The sequence below is a fragment of the Schistocerca nitens genome, chromosome 2 (genome assembly GCF_023898315.1).
Source record: "Schistocerca nitens isolate TAMUIC-IGC-003100 chromosome 2, iqSchNite1.1, whole genome shotgun sequence".
NCBI classification, from domain to species: domain Eukaryota; kingdom Metazoa; phylum Arthropoda; class Insecta; order Orthoptera; family Acrididae; genus Schistocerca; species Schistocerca nitens.
The window spans coordinates 483,322,385-483,345,129 of record NC_064615.1 but is presented as its reverse complement, the minus strand read 5'-3'; the positions used below and the strand labels follow the sequence as shown (position 1 = coordinate 483,345,129).

The 22,745-nt window shown below is 38.6% G+C and overlaps 1 protein-coding gene across 2 annotated transcripts in view; it reads right to left on the bottom strand.

Moving 5' to 3' along the window:
* The window catches only part of LOC126236416 (extracellular sulfatase SULF-1 homolog), a 799,264-nt gene that overhangs the window by 29,611 nt on the left and 746,908 nt on the right, over positions 1-22,745 (bottom strand). For both annotated transcript variants that reach the window (XM_049945711.1, XM_049945712.1), the window contains exon 18: positions 3,448-3,635. In XM_049945711.1, coding sequence (XP_049801668.1) covers positions 3,448-3,635 — 188 coding nt within the window. The remainder of the gene's footprint in view (positions 1-3,447; positions 3,636-22,745) is intronic.

Below are 22,745 nucleotides of genomic sequence, written 5' to 3'. Positions count from 1 at the left end.
TTTGCTACAAAAGCCACTCTACATCATCACCACCATTTATGCACGTTGTGCCTGCTGTCTTTCAGGAATCAAAAGCCACATGAAAGCACATTATCACTTGGACGTATCTATCTACATAGCCTATTATAATATACAGAAGACAGTTTGCACTATGTGATAGTCAGTATTAGTACAACGTGATGAAATATGTTTGACTTTCTGTGACAGCACACCAGGTAAAAAGGGTAACAAAATCACAATGTTCAGTGATGTTCAGTGTTGGAAACAAAGCAGAAAACCAATATGTCTAATGGCAACTTACAATGGATTGCAAAGAATTAAGTCAATAATTATTGATTTGATTTATGCAACAGCATTTATCGCAAATCACTCTAAGGCAACTTCTTGCTTGAAATGATAGTGTATCCCTCACCAGTTATAGTAGGTACAATATCTAGATATACATGGTGGTCCATTGATCGTGACCGGGCCAAATATCTCATGAAATAAGTGTCAAACAAAAAAACTACAAAGAATGAAGCTTGTCTAGCTTGAAGGGGGAAACCAGATGGCACTATGGTTGGCCCGCTAGATGGCGCTGCCATAGCTCAAATGGATATCAACTGCGTTTTTTAAAATAGGAACCCCCATTTTTAATTACATATTCGTGTAGTACGTAAAGAAATATGAATGTTTTAGTTGGACCACTTTTTCGCTTTGTGATAGATGGTGCTGTAATAGTCACAAACATATGGGTCACAATTTTAGACAAACAGTTGGTAACAAGTATGTTTTTTAAATTAAAATACAGAACGTAGGTACATTTGAACATTTTAGTTCGTTTGTTCCAGTGTGATACATGTACTTTTGTGAACTTATCATTTCTGAGAATGCATGCTGTTACAGCGTGATTACCTGTAAATACCACATTAATGCAATAAATGCTCAAAACAATGTCCGTCAACCTCAATGCATTTGGCAATACGTGTGACAACATTCCTCTCAACAGTGAATAGTTCACCTTCCGTAATGTTCACACATGCATTGACAATGCGCTGATGCATGTTGTCAGGTGTTGTCAGTGGACCACGATAGCAAATATCCTTCAACTTCCCCCACAGAAAGAAATCCAGGGATGTCAGATCCGGTGAATGTGCGGGCCATGGTATGGTGCTTCGACGACCAATCCACCTGTCATGAAATATGCTACTCAATACCGCTCCAACCGCACGTGAGCTATGTGCCAGACATCCATCATGTTGGAAGCACATTGCCATTCTGCCATGCAGTGAAACATCTTGTTGTAACCAGAATGGGATTTTCACTAAGCTACCCAAGCACGACTCACACTTGCCCGCGAAAGGCAAAGGTCCCGAGTTCGAGTCTCGGTCCGGCACACAGTTTTAATCTGCCAGGAAGTTTCATATCAGCGCGCACTGCGGAGTGAAAATCTCATTCTGGAAACATCCCCCAGGCGGTGGCTAAGCCATGTCTCCGCAATATCCTTTCTTTCAGGAGTGCTAGTTCTGCAAGGTTTGCAGGAGAGCTTCTGTTAAGTTTGCAAGGTAGGAGACGAGGTACTGGCCGAAGTAAAGCTGTGAGGACGGGTCGTGAGTCATGCTTGGGTAGGTCAGCTGGTAGAGCACTTGCCCGCGAAAGGCAAAGGTCCCAAGTTAGAGTCTTGGTCCGGCACACAGTTTTAATCTGCCAGTAAGTTTCATCTTGTAGTAACTTCGGTAGAACATTACGTAGGAAATCAGCATACATTGCACCATTTAGATTGTCATTGATAAAATGGAGGCCAATTATCCTTCCTCCCATAATGCCGCACCATACATTGTCTCGCCAAGGTCGCTGATGTACCACTTGTCATAGCCATCATGGATTTTCCGTTGCCCAATAGTGCATATTATGCCAGTTTACATTACCACTGTTGCTGAATGACGCTTCGTCGCTAAATAGAATGCATGCAAAAAATCTGTCATCGTCCCGTAATTTCTCTTGTGCTCAGTGGCAGAACTGTACACGATGTTCAAAGTTGTCGCCATGCAGTTTCTGGTGCATAGAAATATGGTACGGATGCAATCGATGTTGATGTAGCATTCTCAACACCATCGTTTTTGAGATTCCCAATTCACACGCAATTTGTCTGCTACTGATGTACGGATTAGCCGTGACAGCAGCTAAAACACGTACTTGGGCATCATTATTTGTTGCAGATCATGGTTGATGTTTCACATGTGGCTGAACACTTCCTGTTTCCTTAACGTCCAGGATACCAAGCAGCATACATAGCACACGCCCTTTGCGCATTTTGATCACAATAGCCATACACCAACAAGGTATCAACCTTTTCCGCAATTGGTAAACAGTCCATTTTAACACGGGTAATGTATCAAGAAGCAAATACCGTCTGCACTGGTGGAATGTTACGTGATACCACATACTTATACGTTTGTGACTATTACAGTGCCATCTATCACAAAGTGAAAAAAGTGGTCCAATTAAAACATTCATATTTCTTTACGTATTACCTGAATATGTAATAGAAAATGGGGGTTCCTCTTTAAAAAAACGCTGTTGATATCCATTTGACCTATGACAGCGCCATCTAGTGGGCCAACCATAGTGCCATCTGGTTTCGCCCTTCAAGCTAGACGAGTTTCGTTCTTTGTAGTTTTTTTGTTTGATGCTTATGTCATGAGATATTTGGCCTGGTCATTATCAATGGACCACCCTGTATATATTATAGATTTTTAGATATATCAGGAAGTCAAACACATTTAATTCTTTTGTATTTCTTGTAAGTTACTCACATAGTTTGTAAGGAATAATAACAGTTCTAGAGAAAAAGATATTTTTCATTCTAGATTAAAACAGTATAACTGATACAAAAACCTTTCATTGACCACTACTAACACGGTGTCTAACAGACAAGGCAATTATTTAAAAAAAGACCCTTTTTATGCCATATATAAGCAGTTAACTACAAAGTAGTACTCATGATTGGTGTAAATGACAGTTTCATTCCTGCTACTCCTATTAAATTCACGTTAGACTAGAACACATTTAACAATGTAAAATAGATTGCTACTTACTGTAAAGAAGACACTTTAGGTTGCAGATAGGCACAATTAAAATACACTTACACAAAGCTTTTGGCCACAGCCTTCATCAGAAAAAGGCTATGGCCAGAAATTTTGTGTAAGGTCTTTTAATTGTGCCTGTCTGCAACTTAATGTGTCTTCTTTACAGTAAGTAGCAATCTATCTTTTCCCATGTTGTTGATATTCCTACCTGGACTTTCCATTGTTTGAAACACATTTAACTACTTTATATGCCAACATTGCAGCATTTTAAAGTATATTTGGTTCAAGGAACTGCCACCTATTTACTAATGTATTACCCACAACTACTGCAGGAGCAAGTAGCAGAGAGGAGTTTTTTTTTTGTAATAAAACTACATACCATTCCATAAAGGTGCTGTCTTCCAGTGATCATTATCATGATTAAAGCAATTCATTTTTTCTGAGAGGCATTCCTTTATGAGCTTTGCTTTCTTCCTGATCTTGCGTTCCTTCTTACGAAGTCGTTCTTCTTTAATCTTACGTCTTGCTTCTTTCAAAATTTCCTTTTCTTCTCTGCGGGTCATGGTTCTGTTCATATAAAGCAAGTTTCAATATCTTCAGTAAAATACATGACACAAATTAAATTGATTTTGATTCATCCTTGGAGGCACAAAATTAATTGCATATTTCAAATCTGCACGAATCAAGGGTGACTAAATAGGAGTACAGAATCAACTGCAATATCTTTTGCTGTAAGCCAGCTTGACTCAAACTACTGTCCTCATTAATAGTGACAATGGGAGGCAGGTGTTTTTTAGTCATGTTGGAATGAGTATTCTCTATAAACAAAAATTGTTTTATTTGGCTATTTTCAAAAAATTCTTCGGGTCGCAGTCCTTTCCAGGTCAGCTTATTCCTCATTGGTTGTCCCCATAGTCATCTTATTATTTATAGTATTTCTAATAAATCACATTATTATTATTATTATTATTAAAATGTTTAATTGGTTAGGATACGCTGACAAATTTCGGTGGTGAAAAATTTAAAGATCTCGAAAGTTAATTCATATGATTTCTGTCAACTTCGGAACTGGCTGAGCTATGTGTTGAGCAGGGTGCGATTTGTGCTTTTACCAGTGGGGGGGGATGTCTTAGGGGGTTAGTAGAATTATATATGTTACTAGCTTGAACCGTGGCATTACGCATGGTTAAACAGCTATTTATAAATAGATGTTAATGCCGAAACTCACTATTGATGCGTAAGCACTATCACAAAAGCCATGCCTTGTTATATTTTTAAAAGTACATTATAGGTAAAGTTTATTTACAAAATCATCTACATACGGGTACAGATATACGAGGGAATTCAAAAAGTAGAGGCACATTTGTAAAAAGTTGTACTTATTCTGATGATAGAAAACTGAAACATATTAAGTAAGACTTAATAAAAACTTTCAGTGTTCGGCTCCACAAATTTAAATTGTATGTAAAGTTTTACTCCAGTGCATGGGAAATAAACATCCCAGGTTGGGATGCATAAACTAAAACCAGAGGAGGGGATGGTCTGATGCAGAGGGGGGGGAAATCCCCCCCATCCCCCCCCCCCCCCTGCAAATCACTCACTGGTGTTGAGTAAATTCACGTTTTTGGCAAAGTAACTACTACTATCATTGTCATAAAGTAATTGAAAGATATGCCCATGGTCTGCGAGTCCTAATGATAGTATTGAGTCCTGTTCAAGTGCACCAAACCATTGCAACCCCAAATATTTTTTACTTGTTATAATTATTCCAGTATGCCTGCCCTAAAAGGATTATGGAACTGTCATTTGTTACAAACTCACTGTAACATCTGCCTTAGTGGTATTCATTTTATCATTACAAACAGACCAACAGCCTCTTGTAGAATCTAAATACATTTGTTACTGATATACATGGCATATGTAGGACATGTTTCACCAAAGATGCAGCAAGATGAAAATTTATGTTTTCAGTAATAACATGAATTAAATTAAGGAGTTAAGTCTCCAGTGCAAAGTTTCTTACTTAGATGTTCCTGTTTTCTAAGGACTGCATTTAACATTTTCTCCAAGGCATTTCCTTTGCCATAGATAGCAGCTTTCGTTTGACAGGGGAGCGCAATTTAAAGTCAAATTTATGACATAAAGTATTAGAATGCCATGCTTAATCAGATATTTTTTTATTTATTCGTTCATTTATACTTTGGTCACTGCTTAGAGTGATACTGGATATGTCAATATACATTTACAATTACAGGCACAGATTAATGTACAATTTGAGCAGAAAATATTACTTAACAGACTTACTTCATGCTTGTATAAAATTTATGAAAACATAGGCAAAACAAAGAACATTATTACCAATTTAATATAACACAGAAAACAATCAATTTTTGACAATATAATGTAATTGGATAGATAAAAAATGTGCTCACCAACCAGTAGAATACACACATAAAAGGAGGTTATAATTAGGCAAGCTTTTGGAGACAGTGGCTCCTTCTTCAGGCAGAAGAGGGGTGAAGGGAATGACTGGAGAGGTCTATGAAAAGGGGTAGATTTTGGAAAAGTCACCCAGAACTGCAGGCCAGTGGAGACTTACTGGACGGGATGACAAGGAAAGACTCGTGCCTTCTTTCTTCTTTTCTGTTATTCTGAACCACTGGTCAGTTGTAACTTGCACTGTTTTGATTACTTTCATTTCCATGTCTTCAGCCTTTTTTTTTTTTTTTAAATCCACTGATCAGTTGTAGTTTGCCCTGTTTTAGCCATTTTCTTTCTTATGTCTTCTGGTCCTTTCTTATTCACCTGTCAGTAGTTTTCTTAGATTTGACATCAACACTAGACGTTTTTACATTATTCTTGCTAATGAGGGAAGCCAGTCTTTCACAAATCTGTTTCTTCACTTCTCTGTTTAATTGGAAGCCTTGTAGAGTAAATTTGTTTCAATTCTATCGTTCCATTTCAAAATTAACAGTGATTCTTGTTTTGTTTGCATTTCTTAATTCATTGATTGTATGAATCATATAGTGATTTGTTGTTTCAGTTTCCAAATTTAGATGTTGTACATCATGTTATTTTGAGATAGTATGGATTATTATATTCATTTTATGACTGAGTTTCAGCATAATCTCTAATGTCTCCTGTACATGTTTTTAACCATTTCAATTTATACCTCATATCACCACTAATGTATCATCTGTTGTAAAAGCTTTTGTGAGATTTACCACACTTTTTGCAATTTGCCTTAAAGGTGCACCTGGTTTGATAATTGTTTCCATCTGGTAAGGAAAGTCTAACTTCTTTTGTGGAACTGATTCACATCCTCTTTCCTAGCTGTCCACTAAAATAAGTACTTTGTTTTTCTTGTGATTCTCATTTCCGATCATTTAACTTTGGACAAGTGTGTTTGTAATAACAAGCTGCTTATTATTATTATTATTATTATTATTTGACACTACAGCCCTTGGTGGGCCTTAGACAAACTCCTGGACTGTAAACAAAGTTTTCTTAACATTTCTCTTCAGATCACAGATTTAGTTTTCTAAAGATATTATTTTTCCTGTCGATTCAGCTTTTTCTTTGCAAAGAATATTTATGATATCTTCTTTTCTCCTCACTATAAAGGAGGAATACTTACTTTATTCCTGTTTTACTTCTGCATCTATTCCATTCATTTAATTGACAATATTTATAAGAGAAGAGAACATTTACTTATGAGCTGCTAAAACAGGAACAATTTAAGAGAAATGTAAAATTAAAATCAACTTCAGCCATCCATGTGGAATTTAATGTATTTGTAGTACCACTTTTGGCATTTCACTACACTGTGCTCTCATTTTATTTCTTAGTTTGTGATCCTTTGATGTCACACATAGTACAGTTTGGGTTTTGTTAAACGTTTACTACATATTACCACTGTATATAACTGATCTTGTAAATTTTACACCACCCCTTAAGTATGTAGTTCACACCGTCATTATTGTTGTCGTCTGTACACAAGGGTCTGAAGATGGCGTAGCGAAATGCCGAAACTGATCACATAAATAAATTACATTCAGAATCAAGATGGCTGAAGGTGTTTTTAATTTTACATTTTGCACTGAAGAGCCAAAGTCCCTCAACGATCTTGTACATGATGGACTTCAGAGATAACTGAGGAGGGCCGCAAAGATACAAATTTAATTATGTGAATATGTGGTGTCTGTTCTTCGGGACATGTCCTAAAGAACAGAATCATGCATTCAGTGTGGATGCACATTTATTTTCAACCTGCAGTGGGAATCTGAAATTAATAAAAATGGACATGGATGGGGACTGTGGATAGGTGGCACTAGGTGGAAATGTGAGTCAGCCAGGAGTGAGCTAAGATAGTCCACACATTTGCCCAGGTAGCACAGTGGTTAGTGTAACTGCTAAGTAAGCAAGAGATCCTGGGTTTGAATCCCAGCCCAGCACACATTTTCACTCATCACTGCTGATTCCACAATGCAGCTTCCTTCCCTTTCCTTTCCTTTCCTTTCTCTTCCCCCTTCCCCTTCAATTTACATAATACAAATTTAAAATTCCAGTTGAATACCAACTTACAAAATTGTTTGAAATTTCTATGTTGCTGTAAAGAAAATTGAGAAAGAGGAAAAACACAGAGCAAACATTGGGTACGGAAAGAATGTGGTGCTAGAAATAGGAGATAACAATGGGATAACTGCATAGATTCACATCCTGGAGAACTTAATAATAATAATAAGAAGAAGAAGAAGCTGCAGATTGTCAAAAGCCAACTGCTGAGTTGAAAACGAAAAATTGGCAGAATCTTGGTTCACAGTCGCTATATGTCAGTATCTGTATTTTTATTTCTTTTGGTGTTTGAATGGCAGTCAGTATGAGGAGAGAGTTTCAACCGAGTTAAGGACTCATCTGTTCCTGAAAGAGTATGTGTAACAGCCTCCAGTCTTTCTACAATGGGCACTTGTTCCTGGCAAGAAAAGTAGAGTGTGGTGAAGCCAACAGGCTATATATCACATGAGCCTTTCAGGATTCCTATATACCAAACCTACAAAAATAACTAGTGCATCACAAAAAATTTTATATGGGACAGTAAAATATTTCTCAGTCTGCTTTCTTTTTTCATAGGAACTATAATTCTTTTTTTCTTGTATAGTGTTACTCTCACTTAAGGAATGCTATAAAGACAGCAACAGACCACTAACTTGATGACAATTTTTTTAACACATTTTATTGTTTCTTGTCTTAATTAGTTCTGAATGTTTTGTTCATCATCAGATGGTTGTGTTGTATTTACAGGACAAACTGTTAATCAGCTGTTTAATGCTATAGTCCCAGCGAATGTGTCATACTTGCTTTGAAGGTTTGTATTTCTCCCATGTAGCAAGAAATTTTGTATTGAATTAATAAGAGCCACTGCCTGCCAGAAAGGTTATGTGATAACAGTCACAGTACAAAGTAGTTGCAAGAATTTTCAAGGATAATTACAATTAGTTCTTCGTTGTAAAAATCTGCAGTGGGAGACAACTGTCATGTCCATGTTATGTAGAGGCTTCACTTACTTGGAAAGCATCTCTCTTAGAATCCAATTTATTAAATTGCACGAATAAGTGTTTGCCAAACTGCTTCCATTGTTATCTAACCATTTATAGTGGAGCTGAATCAGAATTTAGTGGGTTTAAACAGGGTGGCAATAATTGGAAAACCTAGAACTGTCCAAGACATGTATTTTACTTTCAAAAGTCAGGGAATCCTGAGATATTGCTGAAAAAACTTTCCTGAGGATTTCTAATATTCACTGATTGATTGACAAACACATTAAGTCATTTTATTATAAATCACACTATAAGATCTGATTCAAAGAATAATCGATTGAGGAATCATTGTGTAAGGTTGGCACAGCAATTCATTGAGTTGATGTAGTGTTTATTGCTCAATGACTCATGCTTCTGATGCTCTTGCTAACTTTAAGAATATTCATTATTCATTGTTGGTTCTTGAGCTCTGCCAGGTCTAACAGTGAGTGCTATGAATGTTCCAGAATTTATCAGGTCTGAGTGATTCTCTTTCCCTCACAAAAACAGAAACAGATTTTTAATTTTTTTTATAAATAATGAAGTATCTGCACATTTTTGTTTTGTTTCTCAGCACTAATTATGTACTTTTTTTCCTTATTTCAATACAAACTACTACATTTCTGATTTACTCCTCACACAACTAAAAAAAATCAAGTTCCATAAATATTTTATTTCAGTCTTTGCTAAACTTAGAATATTCCCCAAAAAGTGATTGCAACTCAAAAAACATCTGTGTTTGTGATCAATAATAAAGCAAATCTGCATCTCCTATGCAACAAAAATTGGTTTAAGGAAATTTGGAATGTCAATCTGGAAATCTTTTAATGGAATAAAATTGCTACCGTGTTGGATGGTCAGTAACTGTGCTAGTTGGTGAATTATTCATGAAGGAGCTTGGGAACTTATAAGATTCTGCAATTACTTGGACTTGCAAATCTTACAGATTGAGTAAGAATCTACAATTAAGACATTTTAGAATAAGGAAGAGCTTTGAAAGTAATATGTACCAATAAAACAATCATTGTCAAGGTAGACATAGAACAAAAAGTTAATTTGAACATCTGAAACTCCAGGTAGGAATATCAACAATGTAGCAAAAGATGGATTGCTACTTACCATAAAAAAGACACATTACGTTGCAGACAGTCACAAATAAAAGACGCACAAAGCTTTTGGCCACAGCCTTCATCAGCAAAAGAGAAATGCACACCATTCATACATACAAGCAAGTGCACCTCATGCACACATGACTACCAACACTGGCCCGAACTAAAATGTCTTAATTGTAGATTCTTATTCAATCTGTAGGATTTCCAAGTCCAAGAATGCTATGGTAAGTAGCAACCTATCTTTTCCTACATTGTTAAAAAGTTAGTTTCACAACAGTGAACAATAAGGGGTCTATAAAATGCCTTGTGGATGTCAGCTAGAAAAATTTTGCCTGTTAAAATAGAAGAAACAATCCTAAACATTGATCAGACAAAATTTAAATTAATATTTGCAAGCATAATAATTGATGAGAAGAATTCAAAAATCAACATAATGTATACTAAATTTTAAAATTACAAAAGTTGATTTATGCTGGGTACATGACATTCAGAACTCTTTGCTACAGTTCTTGGGCTTCGCCGACACCTGTCTCAGCTGCACACATTCTCTACAGCCTCTGCAATTGCCCATTGCAGCATGTGTACCATGCACATACATCCCAAAAATTTTGTAACATCTTTAGCAGTACAGGGTCACACATATGGTGGAGAGTAGCAGCTCAGGCCATCATTCTGACCTCTGTCTTGTTAGCAGGAGCTCGGGTATCATAGTATGGTAGCTCGCTAGACACTGACATCCGAGCATTTCATCTGACCACACAAGTGGCAATTGGCAATGTGACAAGAAAAGTTAATACAGTGGTTTTATTTGATCTAAATAGGTTTTGTTTGCAAAATGGGAAACAGTGCACTGTGAGAGCCCACATACAAACAATGAAGGTAATTTTAACAGAATGGAGGGAGGGGGAATTTAAGAGTATTTTGTATAATTGATATTATTTATTTTAATTCCAAATTATATCATCTTTGTACTGAAATACATTAATTCCTCAGTGCTAGGACTGATTACTATATTAAACTGTAATAAAGCATATTAGTAACTTATACCAAATACAGTTCTACTTTCTAAAAATGAATTGCAAGCTCTCATAATGTACACATTGGAGAATGTATGAGAACAAATGGCTTAAATTATTGCTGAGTCAAATAACAGATTGAATGTATGGGTAATGGTTTGAATAATATAATAAGATTGAAAATGCATACGGGTGAGGGCTTTAAACAACTGAATAACTGATTATAACAACAACAAAAATAATCAGTTATTGACAGTATAATTTAAATGGATAGATAAAAAATCTACTCACCAAGCGGTGGCAGGAGAGCACTCCACACAGACAGGTTTAACTTTTACAAGCTTTTGGAGCCAGTGGCTCCTTCTTCTGGTAAAAGGGATGGAGCCACACAAAACCCCAGTGTTTGGATGGCTTTTCTGAACTGTACCCTTTCCTTAAACCTCTCCAATTCTTTTCCTTCACTGCTCTTCCTTCCCCTTCAACTCTTCTGCCAGAAGAAGGAGCCACTGGCTCCGAAAGCTAGTAAAAGTTAAATATTTCTGGGTATATGTTCTCTTGCCACCACTTGGTGGGTGAATAACAGATTATATTTGCAACTTGAGCAAGGGTTTGATCAAGCAACTAAAATAGAGTCTTAAGTGTAAGAAGACTGCAAAGGCGATGGCATAAAAGAGAACAATACTCAGAGCAAACTGATAGTTAACTATAGCAAAATTACTGAAGCAGAAGCGGAGCTAGAGTTAACCCAAACTGAAAATCAAGCAGTACTATGAGGAGAGAAACATGCCACTTAAAAACTGTAGGTCAAAGATATTTCTACAGTTGTGTAGATGATGACTAAATAGTAGTAAAATCAAAGGGCACTTGGAACATGTATCTCTGAAAAAAAATTTTGTGACATACTTCATTGTTTTTGACTAACAGAATTATAAGCTGTTGTAGTTTTAGATGTATTGAAGGCACCATCAATTCTTGAGTAGATTTAAAGACAAAATTATACATGAAACAATGAAGTCCAGCGGGAAAAAAGAGCTTAATATCCAGTCTGTGATGAAGTCATTAGAGACTGAGCAGAAAGAAGCTCAGACTGAAGAACGTTGGGGAAAGAAATTGACTATGCCCCTCCAAAGACGTGGCAGCATTTACTTTAAGCAATTTAGGAAAACCACAGAAAACATAAATCCAACTAAGAGGAGGAGGCTGTAGTAAAACTACAAAAAGTGTTCATGAAAACTGCTGTAATACATAGGAATAACAGCAAGAAAACCAGGAAAGAGGTTAGTTTCAAGTCATGAAATGTAAGAAGTAAGGACACCCACCTATCCTTTTCTAATGCCAGTGAGTGTTGTCAAAGCAAGAGCAGGAACATTATCAAAATAAGTACTCATAGCTATCCAGATTTTAAAACTATGCAAGAAAAAAAGAAAGAATATATTAAGAAAAGTTTTTGGGTGTTAGTATCCCCACCAGTGGACTTCGAGATGGAAGCAAGGAGAGGGGTAGTGAGTTGAAGTCTGCTGGGACTGGGGGGAGTGCATGCAATGTGTGTCACGGGGGCAGACCCACTGACCCAGGTGTTTGCATGACGGTGGTGGTAGTCCTGGCTAGGCAGTTCTAATGTTGATTTCAATGCCTGTAGACCCAGTTTTAGACTTGCACAATGGTTTGTCTCTGTCAGTCACTTGCACTGGTCTTGTATCGCTTTTCCCTTTGTGCTCATTCTCTATGCAGCATTTGGACCCTCTGCTGCTCTGTAGATTACCTTTCACCTTGGGTCAGGAACAGTTGCACCTCCTGAAGCAACAACAGCTGCAGCACAAGCAGTGTCAATTGTGGCAGGCACAGCTCAAGGAGCTGTTCAAACAAGATACGGAATCAATTCATTCTCATGCTGTGCTGCTGTTGGGCCAGTTGCCTGCAGAGCAGATTTCTTCCCCACCATCCCCTCACACCTTTCACTCATCTCAACAAAGCTACAGAAAGGTAGGAGAATTATCTGCACTGGTTCTCGCTGCCAGGTAAGGTGTATTGTTGATCGTGTTGATAAAGGCTGCCTTGTTATTATCCACTAGCATGGGTCTACACCAAATTGTTCAGAATTTGAAGCCCTCTACCTAGCCTGAGAAGCTTCCCTTTGATGGTCTTTGTCAGTTATTTTGGCCATCAAACTAATGTCATGGCGGTACAGTTGCAGTTTAACCAACACCACAATTGTCACATCCAGCTGTATGTAGCACATATCACTGACTTACAACGTTTCTTGCACACATGTCTCCAGTGCACTATCAGACTCACTGATTAGGGATGTAACAGTCGGGGTTCAAACTAGCATTGTCTGACCCCCTCATTAGCTGAAGTTTCTAAGACTGCTGAACTGCACAAACTTATAGCAGCAGCAAGGGACATGTTTTCCAAATATTGGTTAGTGGCAAAGTTAGCCATGCATGGTACACAACACATGGTGCCCCATGGGGTGAGCCAAGCTGCCTTTCCTACCACTGAGCTACTGTGTGTTGATGCTGTTAATGATTAGAGTACAGTAACACCACAGCACTGCCCCTCTTTGCCCTGTTGAGTTCAGTAGACATTATTTGAAGAACGGTAATCCACACGTGCAACATTTTTCAGATTCTTTATGTCGCACTCCTGTCACTCACTGGGCAAGCCAACGGTCCTGCCCTTATTGACATTTGGTGCACATTTGACAGGATTGTGCAGATGTAGAGGCTATGAGCAGGGTCTGCCACAAAGCAGACCATTTGGCAATACATTAAATTAATTCACAATTGTGAACAAGGACAACCATCAACTGTAGAATGGAGTGATTACAATGAAAATCCATGCCCAACTGGGACCCGAACCCGGATTTCCCGCTTATTGCAAGTGGTCGCCTTACCATCTCGCCATCCATGCATGATTCATGGCCAGACCCAAACTTCCATATGTCGTCAACCATGCGTCTATGATCTGTACATTCATTATGCATATTCCCTTACAGGTCAGACATTGTACTTGAAAGTCGCTTGCCCAGTATCAGCAGATAAATACAATATTCCATTCTATTGCTGATGGTTGTCCTTGTTCGCAATTTTGAATTCATTTAATATATTTCATAATGGCTGTAGTTGCCGCAGTGCCTATTCCTTTGGACATGTGTACATGTCCAAAGGAACTTTGTATCATAATCAGAATAACATTGGCTCTGCGATAAGTGGGAAATCCGGGTTCGAGTCCAGGTCGGGCATGGAGTTTCATTGTCATCATTCCATTCTACAGCTGATGGATGTATGAGTACAAATCATAGACACATGGTTGATGACATATGGAAGTTTGGGTCTGGCCATGAGCTGTGCATGGATGGCCAGATGGTTAGACAACCGCTCGCGATAAGTGGTAAATCCTGGTTCAAGTCCCGATCGGGCACAGATTTTTATTGTTGTCACTCCATTCTACAGTTGACGGTTGTCCTTGTTCACAATTGTGAATTAAGTTAGTGAATTTCATAATGGCTGTAGTTGCACGCATGTCCAAAGGAACTTTGCAGCATAATTAGAATAACATAGGCACTGCAGTATCATATTTGGCAATAGTCTGTGTCAGTTTGTTAGTCATGGGGCAGTCGTTTGAGGCCCCAATGTTTTCCCTGAACTCAGAGGCTGTCTCAGACATCCTCCACATATTGCTCCAGCATATTCTGCTGTTGGTGGTAATGGATGAGCAGCTGATTGAGTTTGAGGTAGACACAGGAGCATCCGTCAGCCTCATTAACATGGATATGTACCAGCTTTTGGACTGCCCTGCATTGCAATGGCCACTCCATCAAGTTGTGTCTTAGAGTAAACAGTGTATTCCTTTAAGGAGGCAGTTCTCCATCTTGGCACATCATAAGAATGTAGAATGGCAACTTGGTGGTTGATTCACCATTGGCTCAAAGTATTTTTGGGTTAATGGCTTTTCTGTTTTTGGCTTCCAGATAGTTGAAAAAGCACATTTAGTCAGTTCTCTTCCAAGATGTGCATTCCTTATTATGCTCATAAGATCAACTGTTAAGAGAATACTGTGGGTCAGGCAGAAAATTTTGACACACATCTTCCTTAATCTGAGGCATATGTCTCCCTTAACCCATCTGCAATCCCTAAATTTTGTCACCCCCACCCTGCTTCCTTCACTGTGAGTGATAAGTTTAAGGCTGAGTTGGTGTGTTGGCAAAACCTCTTTGTCATTTCTCCTATTTTGTTGAGTCAGTTGGCCACCACTCTGGTGGTGACTCAGAAACCTGACAGTACTTTGCATCTTAGTGGTGAGTTTAAATGGATGATCAATACGAAATGTGTTACAGACTCTTATTCCATTCTGCAGCTGGAGGGGTTGTTGGTGAAGTGGTCAGTACTTTTTACACATTGACTTGTGTGATGTGTACCTGCAGTTGCTGCTCGGTGCTGCCCCTTGAAGTTTCTTAGTGCTTAACACCCCTGTTGGTCTTGGAATCTCGTCTGCACCTGGAATTTATCAACATTATTTGGAGCGGCTGATTCAAGACATTCCCTGTAGTGTGAAATACCTCAGTGACCACTCGACCATGGGCTCCATGTGATAGAAGCATTTGCAGAATCTCACAGGTGGTCTTCCAGTGCCTTCCTGGATTTTCCTTTGCTGGCGTGAGAGGTCATGGCTGCCAATGGTGCTGACCCACTTTTCTGGAAAATTGTTTCAGCTATCCATATAGGGTGGCGCAAGTGCACTCTTGGAAGAGAATTCAGCATGGCACTCTTTATTTTTCTCCAACATGATCGGTACAACATTGTTCAGGGGTCCTCCTCCTTACCGGAGAGAAGCAATACTGTCAAGTTGTGGGGTTATGACTCATGTGAAGGTTTTGGCATGTCATTATGTCTCCTAGCAGGCGATCAATTGCAACACTGAACACCTTGTGTGCTCTGTGCAAAGAACCAGATTGTGCCGCCACATCAGTTTTCCCCTAAGCCAATCTCGGAACAGGGTACACATTAATTTTGTGGACCATTTTTGTGAAGCATGTGGTTGTTAGTGGTTGAGGGATTGTTAGATTTCCTGTAGATCACCAGCAGTCCTCCACAACATCAACGGCAACGGTCCATACATTATTGGTTACTTTTGCTATAGAGAGCACTCCACAGACCCTTTTTCTCTGGCAACAGTCGGATATTTGTTTTGCAGAAATTTGAAGATTTTTGCATTCACAATGGTATCCAGCATCTGACTAATGTCCTGTACTACCTGACATCTAACTCGGAGGTAGAGCGCATCTTGTGGGTATTCAAGGCCCAAATGAAGAAGTCTATGACTGCCTCATCCCACTATTATGCCTTGTCAAGTTTTTTGGCTACAGACGAGTTAATGGGTGTGGTCCAGTGGAACATTAGTGTGGGCACCAACCACGGGATTCTTTTTGGATCTGTTGCACTCCAAGTCACATGCCATAGACTGCTGTGCTTTTCTCACAGGGCTGTGATTTGGGCTCGGTCTTTTGGCGGCAGCAGGAGTGGGTGCTGGTGTTGTGGTTGGCCATAAAGATTGACAGTTGCTTGTGGTGGATGTCAGTTGGGAGCAGCTGATCCATCATTCAAATCGCCTGTTTCACCTTCATTGCTACCATCTCCAAGCCAGCTGGGTGATGGTGTTGGATATGGTGGTGGTGCAATGAGAGGCTCCCAATTGCAGCAGTGTGCTTCCCCCACTGGTACCGCTATCAGCCCCTCTGCCATCCTACCTCTGACCATGAATACAATGCCAGTGGGGCTCACTTCTTTGCCGCTGACTGAAGAGCCTGTAAATGCACTCATTTCCCTGCTTCCCAGTGATGTGGTCCTCGCCCCCACCTGTTGGCAGACCAACTGTTACATCAGCATCCTCAATCTCCTTGCTTCTCCAGTGGAGCAGGCTGTATCAGTGCTGTCTCCTTCAGTGGTCAATCGGCTGCCAGGGAATCTTGCACCCTCTCTGGTTTTGCAATTAAGATCACAGCACGAAGGGGGCCATTTTCAGTCCTCCGTGGCCTTTTCAGAGAGGAGGGATTTAATATCCCCATGAGCAGACGTCGAGACAGAGGCAAAGGCATGGGTATCGCAGTGGGATAGGACTCAAAGCTGCCTTGGGAGGTGGGGGAAGGGGTCTCCTGCAAAGCATGGCATGGTTAGAGCCGCTGACCCATGTGTTTACCTGCTGGTGGCAGTGGGGCAGGCCAGGCACTTCTAGCACTGACTTCAATGCCCTCAGACCTAACCTTAGCCTCACACAGTGCTGTGCTCTGTGCATTCGATTGTCATTTGCTTGCACTGGCCATGTGTTGTGTTTCCCTTCATGTTTGTTCACTAGTTGGTATTCAGACTCTCTGTTCCTCCATAGACTAACTCGCATGTCAAGATTTGTTTCCTCTTCTGGTGTTCAACTTCCCAGCTTGTAATTGAGCCACTGTCAGTTAGCATCAGTACATTCGTGCCAACAGATATGAATCCATGGTGTTGTCACTCATGCCAATACTAAAGATAGATATTACACAAAATTTACAGTAATACAAGTATGCACAGGGATGCTCGAATAATTGCATTTGATATATGTTCAATACATTTTGACAGTGAATTACAATCGGAAAATATATTTTAAAATTGTGATACGCAGTTTGGTACTGATATACTAAAAATTTATAAATTGGTTAAAATGGTTGTGTTCTCTTACAAATCGAATTCACTATTTCACCCGATAAGAGAGTCCAACTTGATTTACAGTCACTGAGAAATCTTTGTCAATGCCATAATCTGAATAAATGTTAAAGTTACTGTTTATGAGCACTATGAGGATTGCCTCATCTGTATATTTTATTTTTCAGTTCATTTGTTGCTCACTTTTATTCCTTGAAACTTCACAACAATTGCCTTAAGAACTACAACCAGAACTGATTGCTGTATTGTAACACAAAAAGAGTATTCACCCAACAACTCCACTCCATTAGGAGGAAGTAAATTGATTACATGATGTTACCAACATTGTAAGAATGCATACAGTAATACACGTACATAACAGGGAACCAAACCTTAAGCAGCAGTTCATTCACCAGTCGTGATACCAAGTTGGGAGACCAAGGTAAGCATCTACCTCAAAGTAATGAAAAAGCTGATGAAAGTCAATACATGGATAATGTATTCTTGGTAATAGTTTCTCTCTCTATTGGTGCTCAGTGAGCTGATACAGTGGTTATGACAGTAGACTAGTTTTCGGAAGGAGCAGGATTCAAATCCCCATCTAGCTATCCATGTTTAGATTTCTGTGGTTTCCTTAAATTGATTACAGTGAACAATTAACAAATGTATTTATCTCAAATACATTATCTTAAATAGCATGTCTTCTTTATCCATTAATAAAAGTAAAAGTGAAGAAGCCTAAAAAATAGAATGGTCTCAACGTCCATTTTTCAAATTACAAGATGCTAATTAAATAAGTTTGTTAATACATGTGTTTATTCCCTTTCAAGTATCAACTCTAAACATCTGGATGTAGTAAATGCCTGGTGACAGTTCAGCACCACTAGTCCATCAGTACATGGCTCCCTATTTGGGCATAAACACTTGAAAATGGGCCCACCACTGAGAAACAGTTGCTGGTAACAGTAATAAAAGACAATCAAGGCACTGGTGGCCAATTCAACGTGCAATTTTTTTTATTTATTTTTTTTATATTACATGCATTAGAGGAGATAATGAAAATAGAATGTAATGTAACAACCTTAGATTTACTATAAGAATAGTACATGGTTTTTGCTGTATGTCTTGAGTATTTCATTATATATGACTATATTTCACATTTATTTTTCATTATTTAATATTATTTGGAGTAAATGCAGATTATCTGAATACTGATGCTAAACAGACAATGTCCTTAACAAAATTATGAATCTCAGTAATTTGGAATTATATACTTATGAGTTTATATTCAGTTAAAACAAAATAGTGAAATTTAACACACACACATACACACACACACACACACACACAAAAGAAAAGCACGCATGCATGCACCCTCAAACGCAGTTCAGACAGTCGTGAACACTGTTCCGACATAATGACAATCACGAACGGAAGAGCAGAAAGGACCGTGAGACGATGTCAGCAAATAGGGCACTGACAAACCCCTCTCTAGGATGAACCAAGACAGAAGCAGCCTCTACATGAAGAGAATTTAAGCACTGCACCCTCTAGCCACAGTGGAATGGAAGACCAGCCATCATACAAATGCTACAGCCATGACTTATGAACTGTATTATTTTGCTTGCATTGAAATTGTATATGCCAAAGGATATTGCTTATTTGCATGTCACCATTTGTTTGCAACACACATTTGTGAACACAAAGTTAAATATTGTCAATTTAACTTAATTTTCTTGAATTGTTGTCTAGCAATCTGAGAAAACAGCTTTCTGGGCACCCTATACTAGATGAGTGGGCAGAATACAAGAACTACAGTCTCTGGCAGCTGAAGCCACACTACAAACAGCAGCGCAGCATCGTTCGTAGTCTGGCGTCAGCTGCCAGAGACTGTGGTTGTGTGTGTGTGTGTGTGTGTGTGTGTGTGTGTGTGTGTGTGTCTATTACTGACAAAGGCCTCATTGGCCAATAGGTTATTTTGTGACAGTCTTTATGTTGTGCCTATCTGTGACTTAACATCTCTGCTATATGGTGAGTAGCAGCAATCCTTTTCATAATATTGTTACATTCCATTCAATATTTTCCATTGTTTGAGAATAATAACTCGGTTATGTAACCCGGTTTTTTTTTAATGAAATTATAGTTTAGAAAGACAGTTTACACAATAATGTGTAACATAATGCAGCTACTAAGCAACTCGAATGAAAAAATTTAGTCATAAAATCCATAAAAGTTAGTAACCAAAATAATTAGGTAACTTATTAGAAATTTGCTAATTTTAGAAGCAATTATTTAAAATTCACATTTTATGAAATTTTGTATAAAAGACCAATTGTGTAAGAGAACAAACATTATTGTCACACTTAAGCTTTTGTGAATATGTGAGTTTTCATTATAACTATACAAGAGTATCAATGCTGACAATGAATTTATCATCATGAATTGCTACATTTTTATACAAGGATCATTCCATAAGTCATGGCAAATATGGTATATCTTTTGATAATGCAACAACATGAGAATTCCATGATGTGCATTGAACTGGTATGGCAGTGTGTATCTGAATGCCAACATAGAATAGGGTACTTGAGGCCTTGGTAAAGGTGGAAATGTAACACACACATTGGAACTCTGTGTAAATTTATTGTGCTAGAGTACAAATGAAACAAAAATGAATCAGAATCAACCACTGTGCTTCAAAATAGTCCCCCAGTGTATACACACAGCATTGCCAATGATGGAAAAGGCACTGAACGCCACTCGTGTTGCCATCCATGTGTGCCACCTGTTGCTGATATGCTAATGAGGACATTCGCCATGTTGCAAATCACCTCACACACAATGGTTTTCTCAGTTGTGGAATGAGATCGCATGAACTGCGGTCTGCTGAGTTGGGTTGTGGGGGAGGATCCATCCTGTAACACGCCAACCTCACACTGAATGTTTCAGGTGCTGATACTGAGCCATTCTCGCATGCAGAAGCAATCTGTTGGTTGATTTTGGTAATGTTTGCTGTGGGCTTTTGAATGTATGTACTGCAGTTAAGGAGATTGCCACATGTTCATGCCACATACCATAGTTGCCATGACTTATGGAATGACCCTCATATAAGGGTCAGTGCAAGACCAAGCAAGTGTTGTTTCTTAACAGTTCAAGAAAGTCGTTAGCTGTTGTGAAAATGTGCAAATAATTTATTGAGACAATTAAATTTGTATGAATATTTCTTGGAAGACTGAGTCAATACAAGATTTCATGAGCTCAAAATCAGACTTTCATTCTGTACTTTTGAAAATATGAACTGAACCTCCTGCGAACGCTAGAAAATGAACCAGTTTCATCAGATAAGTGTTATTTAAAAATTCAATATATTCCTCATCATAACAAAAGTGCTTAATATGATTACGTTAGTTAATCTGCAGCACAGTTGCAGTTATATACATGACTGTAGTCTGGAGGAGCTATATTAAAATGCACGTAATTACATTCTAATGACACTTGTGATTCCCACTGGTGTGAAAGTTGTAACCATTTCACGGGTCCAAGCAGCGAGAAAGCAGGCCCTCTCTTAACATCACATATTCCATGAAAATAATCTTATAAAATTTCTTCCATTCCATCACCTCGACTGATACACCAACCATTGTAAAATTTGAGTTAAAAATACTATCTTGGTTGTGGAGGTTTTTATTTCCAAATTTCAGTGATGCATTTTACCTGTGGTAGGCACCATCAGATTATAGAAACTGGTCGTGGTGCATGCTGTTCATAAAATGGGTACATGATGCGAATACATCAGCAAAATGTGATTGGGATGTCCAAAAGTTGAAAATCCTCAAAGACTGTCATCTGGTATCCTTACTTGTTTCTACGCATCAAGGATGCCAACAAGTTAGGAAGAGGTGCACAGCAGAGCTTCATGGAGCAGGAGCACACAATGTATGAGTGGCCTTGCTGACAATGAGCCTCACACTGTTATTTTAGAAATTATGTACATTGTGATTTATAAGGGTATGTATGTTCTGTATGTGTATATGGTGCTGTGCAGTGGTTAATGTAACAGACAAGCCTTCATCATCTTTCTGATTTTACTGTACTTCTTGCACTCGAGTCCCAATTACCATACTTTTCAACATTCTATGTTTGTCAGCAGCACATACATGTTGTGCTCCTGCTCCATGAAGCTCTGCTGTGCAGCTGTTCCTAACTTGTACGGTGTCCTTTATGCATGGCAGTGAGTAAGGAACCCAGCTGACAGGCACTGCGGAGTTCCAACTTTTTGAAATTGCAATCACATTTCGTTGATGTATTTGCATCATGTAATCATTTTACAAATGGCGTGCACCATGACCAGTTTCTATAATGTGAAGGTGCCTACCACTGAAACTTGAAAATAAAAACCTCTGCAACCAAGACTGCATTTTAATCTGAAAAATGTTTGTTTTTCATCTGTTTTCAACATTAATTACGAAAATTTGATTTAATTTTTCCCTCGCAAGTGTCAGTTTAACATAGATGATACCCAAATAAGTGTGAATAGAGATAAATCTTATTAATTAGATCACATAAGCTGCAATGTTTGCATTAAGACATGCTTGCAAGATTAAATGTAACTACAATTTAAACTGCTGAAATGATCAGAATATAAATATGCAGTTGTACCCACATGGATATGTACTCACATCTCTGAAAAGGAACAACAATATACATGTCACAGAGTGATGTACTTCTCGCAAGTGAGAGACTGTTTGTTTACTCTTAGGACAATGTATCTTTGACTTGTTATATTGTATGTTCTGTGACTATGTAATAAAGTGTTGTTAGACTGCTAATCACTGCTCTACTGTGATTCACGACATAAGAATTTTGGTGCCGAAACCCGGGAATAGACTTTGCCTGAGACAATTCCACGATTGACGTAGTGAACCGAATTCTGGACGCACGTCACGTGGCAATACTACGACGGGGTTTACTGCAGCGATTTGTTACACCACGCAACAAGCTCTTCGACAACAACCACCATCATACACAGCTAAGTTCAATTGAATTATCACGCAACATGTTTTGTAGTGCCATTTGTAAAGGCAACTGATTACATTAGTGCCGCTGTGTACTGCTATTGTAGCTGTTCGATTAGCGCTTTAATGAATTATCAGATCCTACGCTACACCTGTAGATTGTTTATGACTAGTGCTGCCATCTAGCGACCATCAATTGAACTACTTCGACTAGCGATCCAAAGATAACGCCTTACTAGGACCAGCTGATCGCTAGCCGACACTGCTTTAAACTTTCGAGT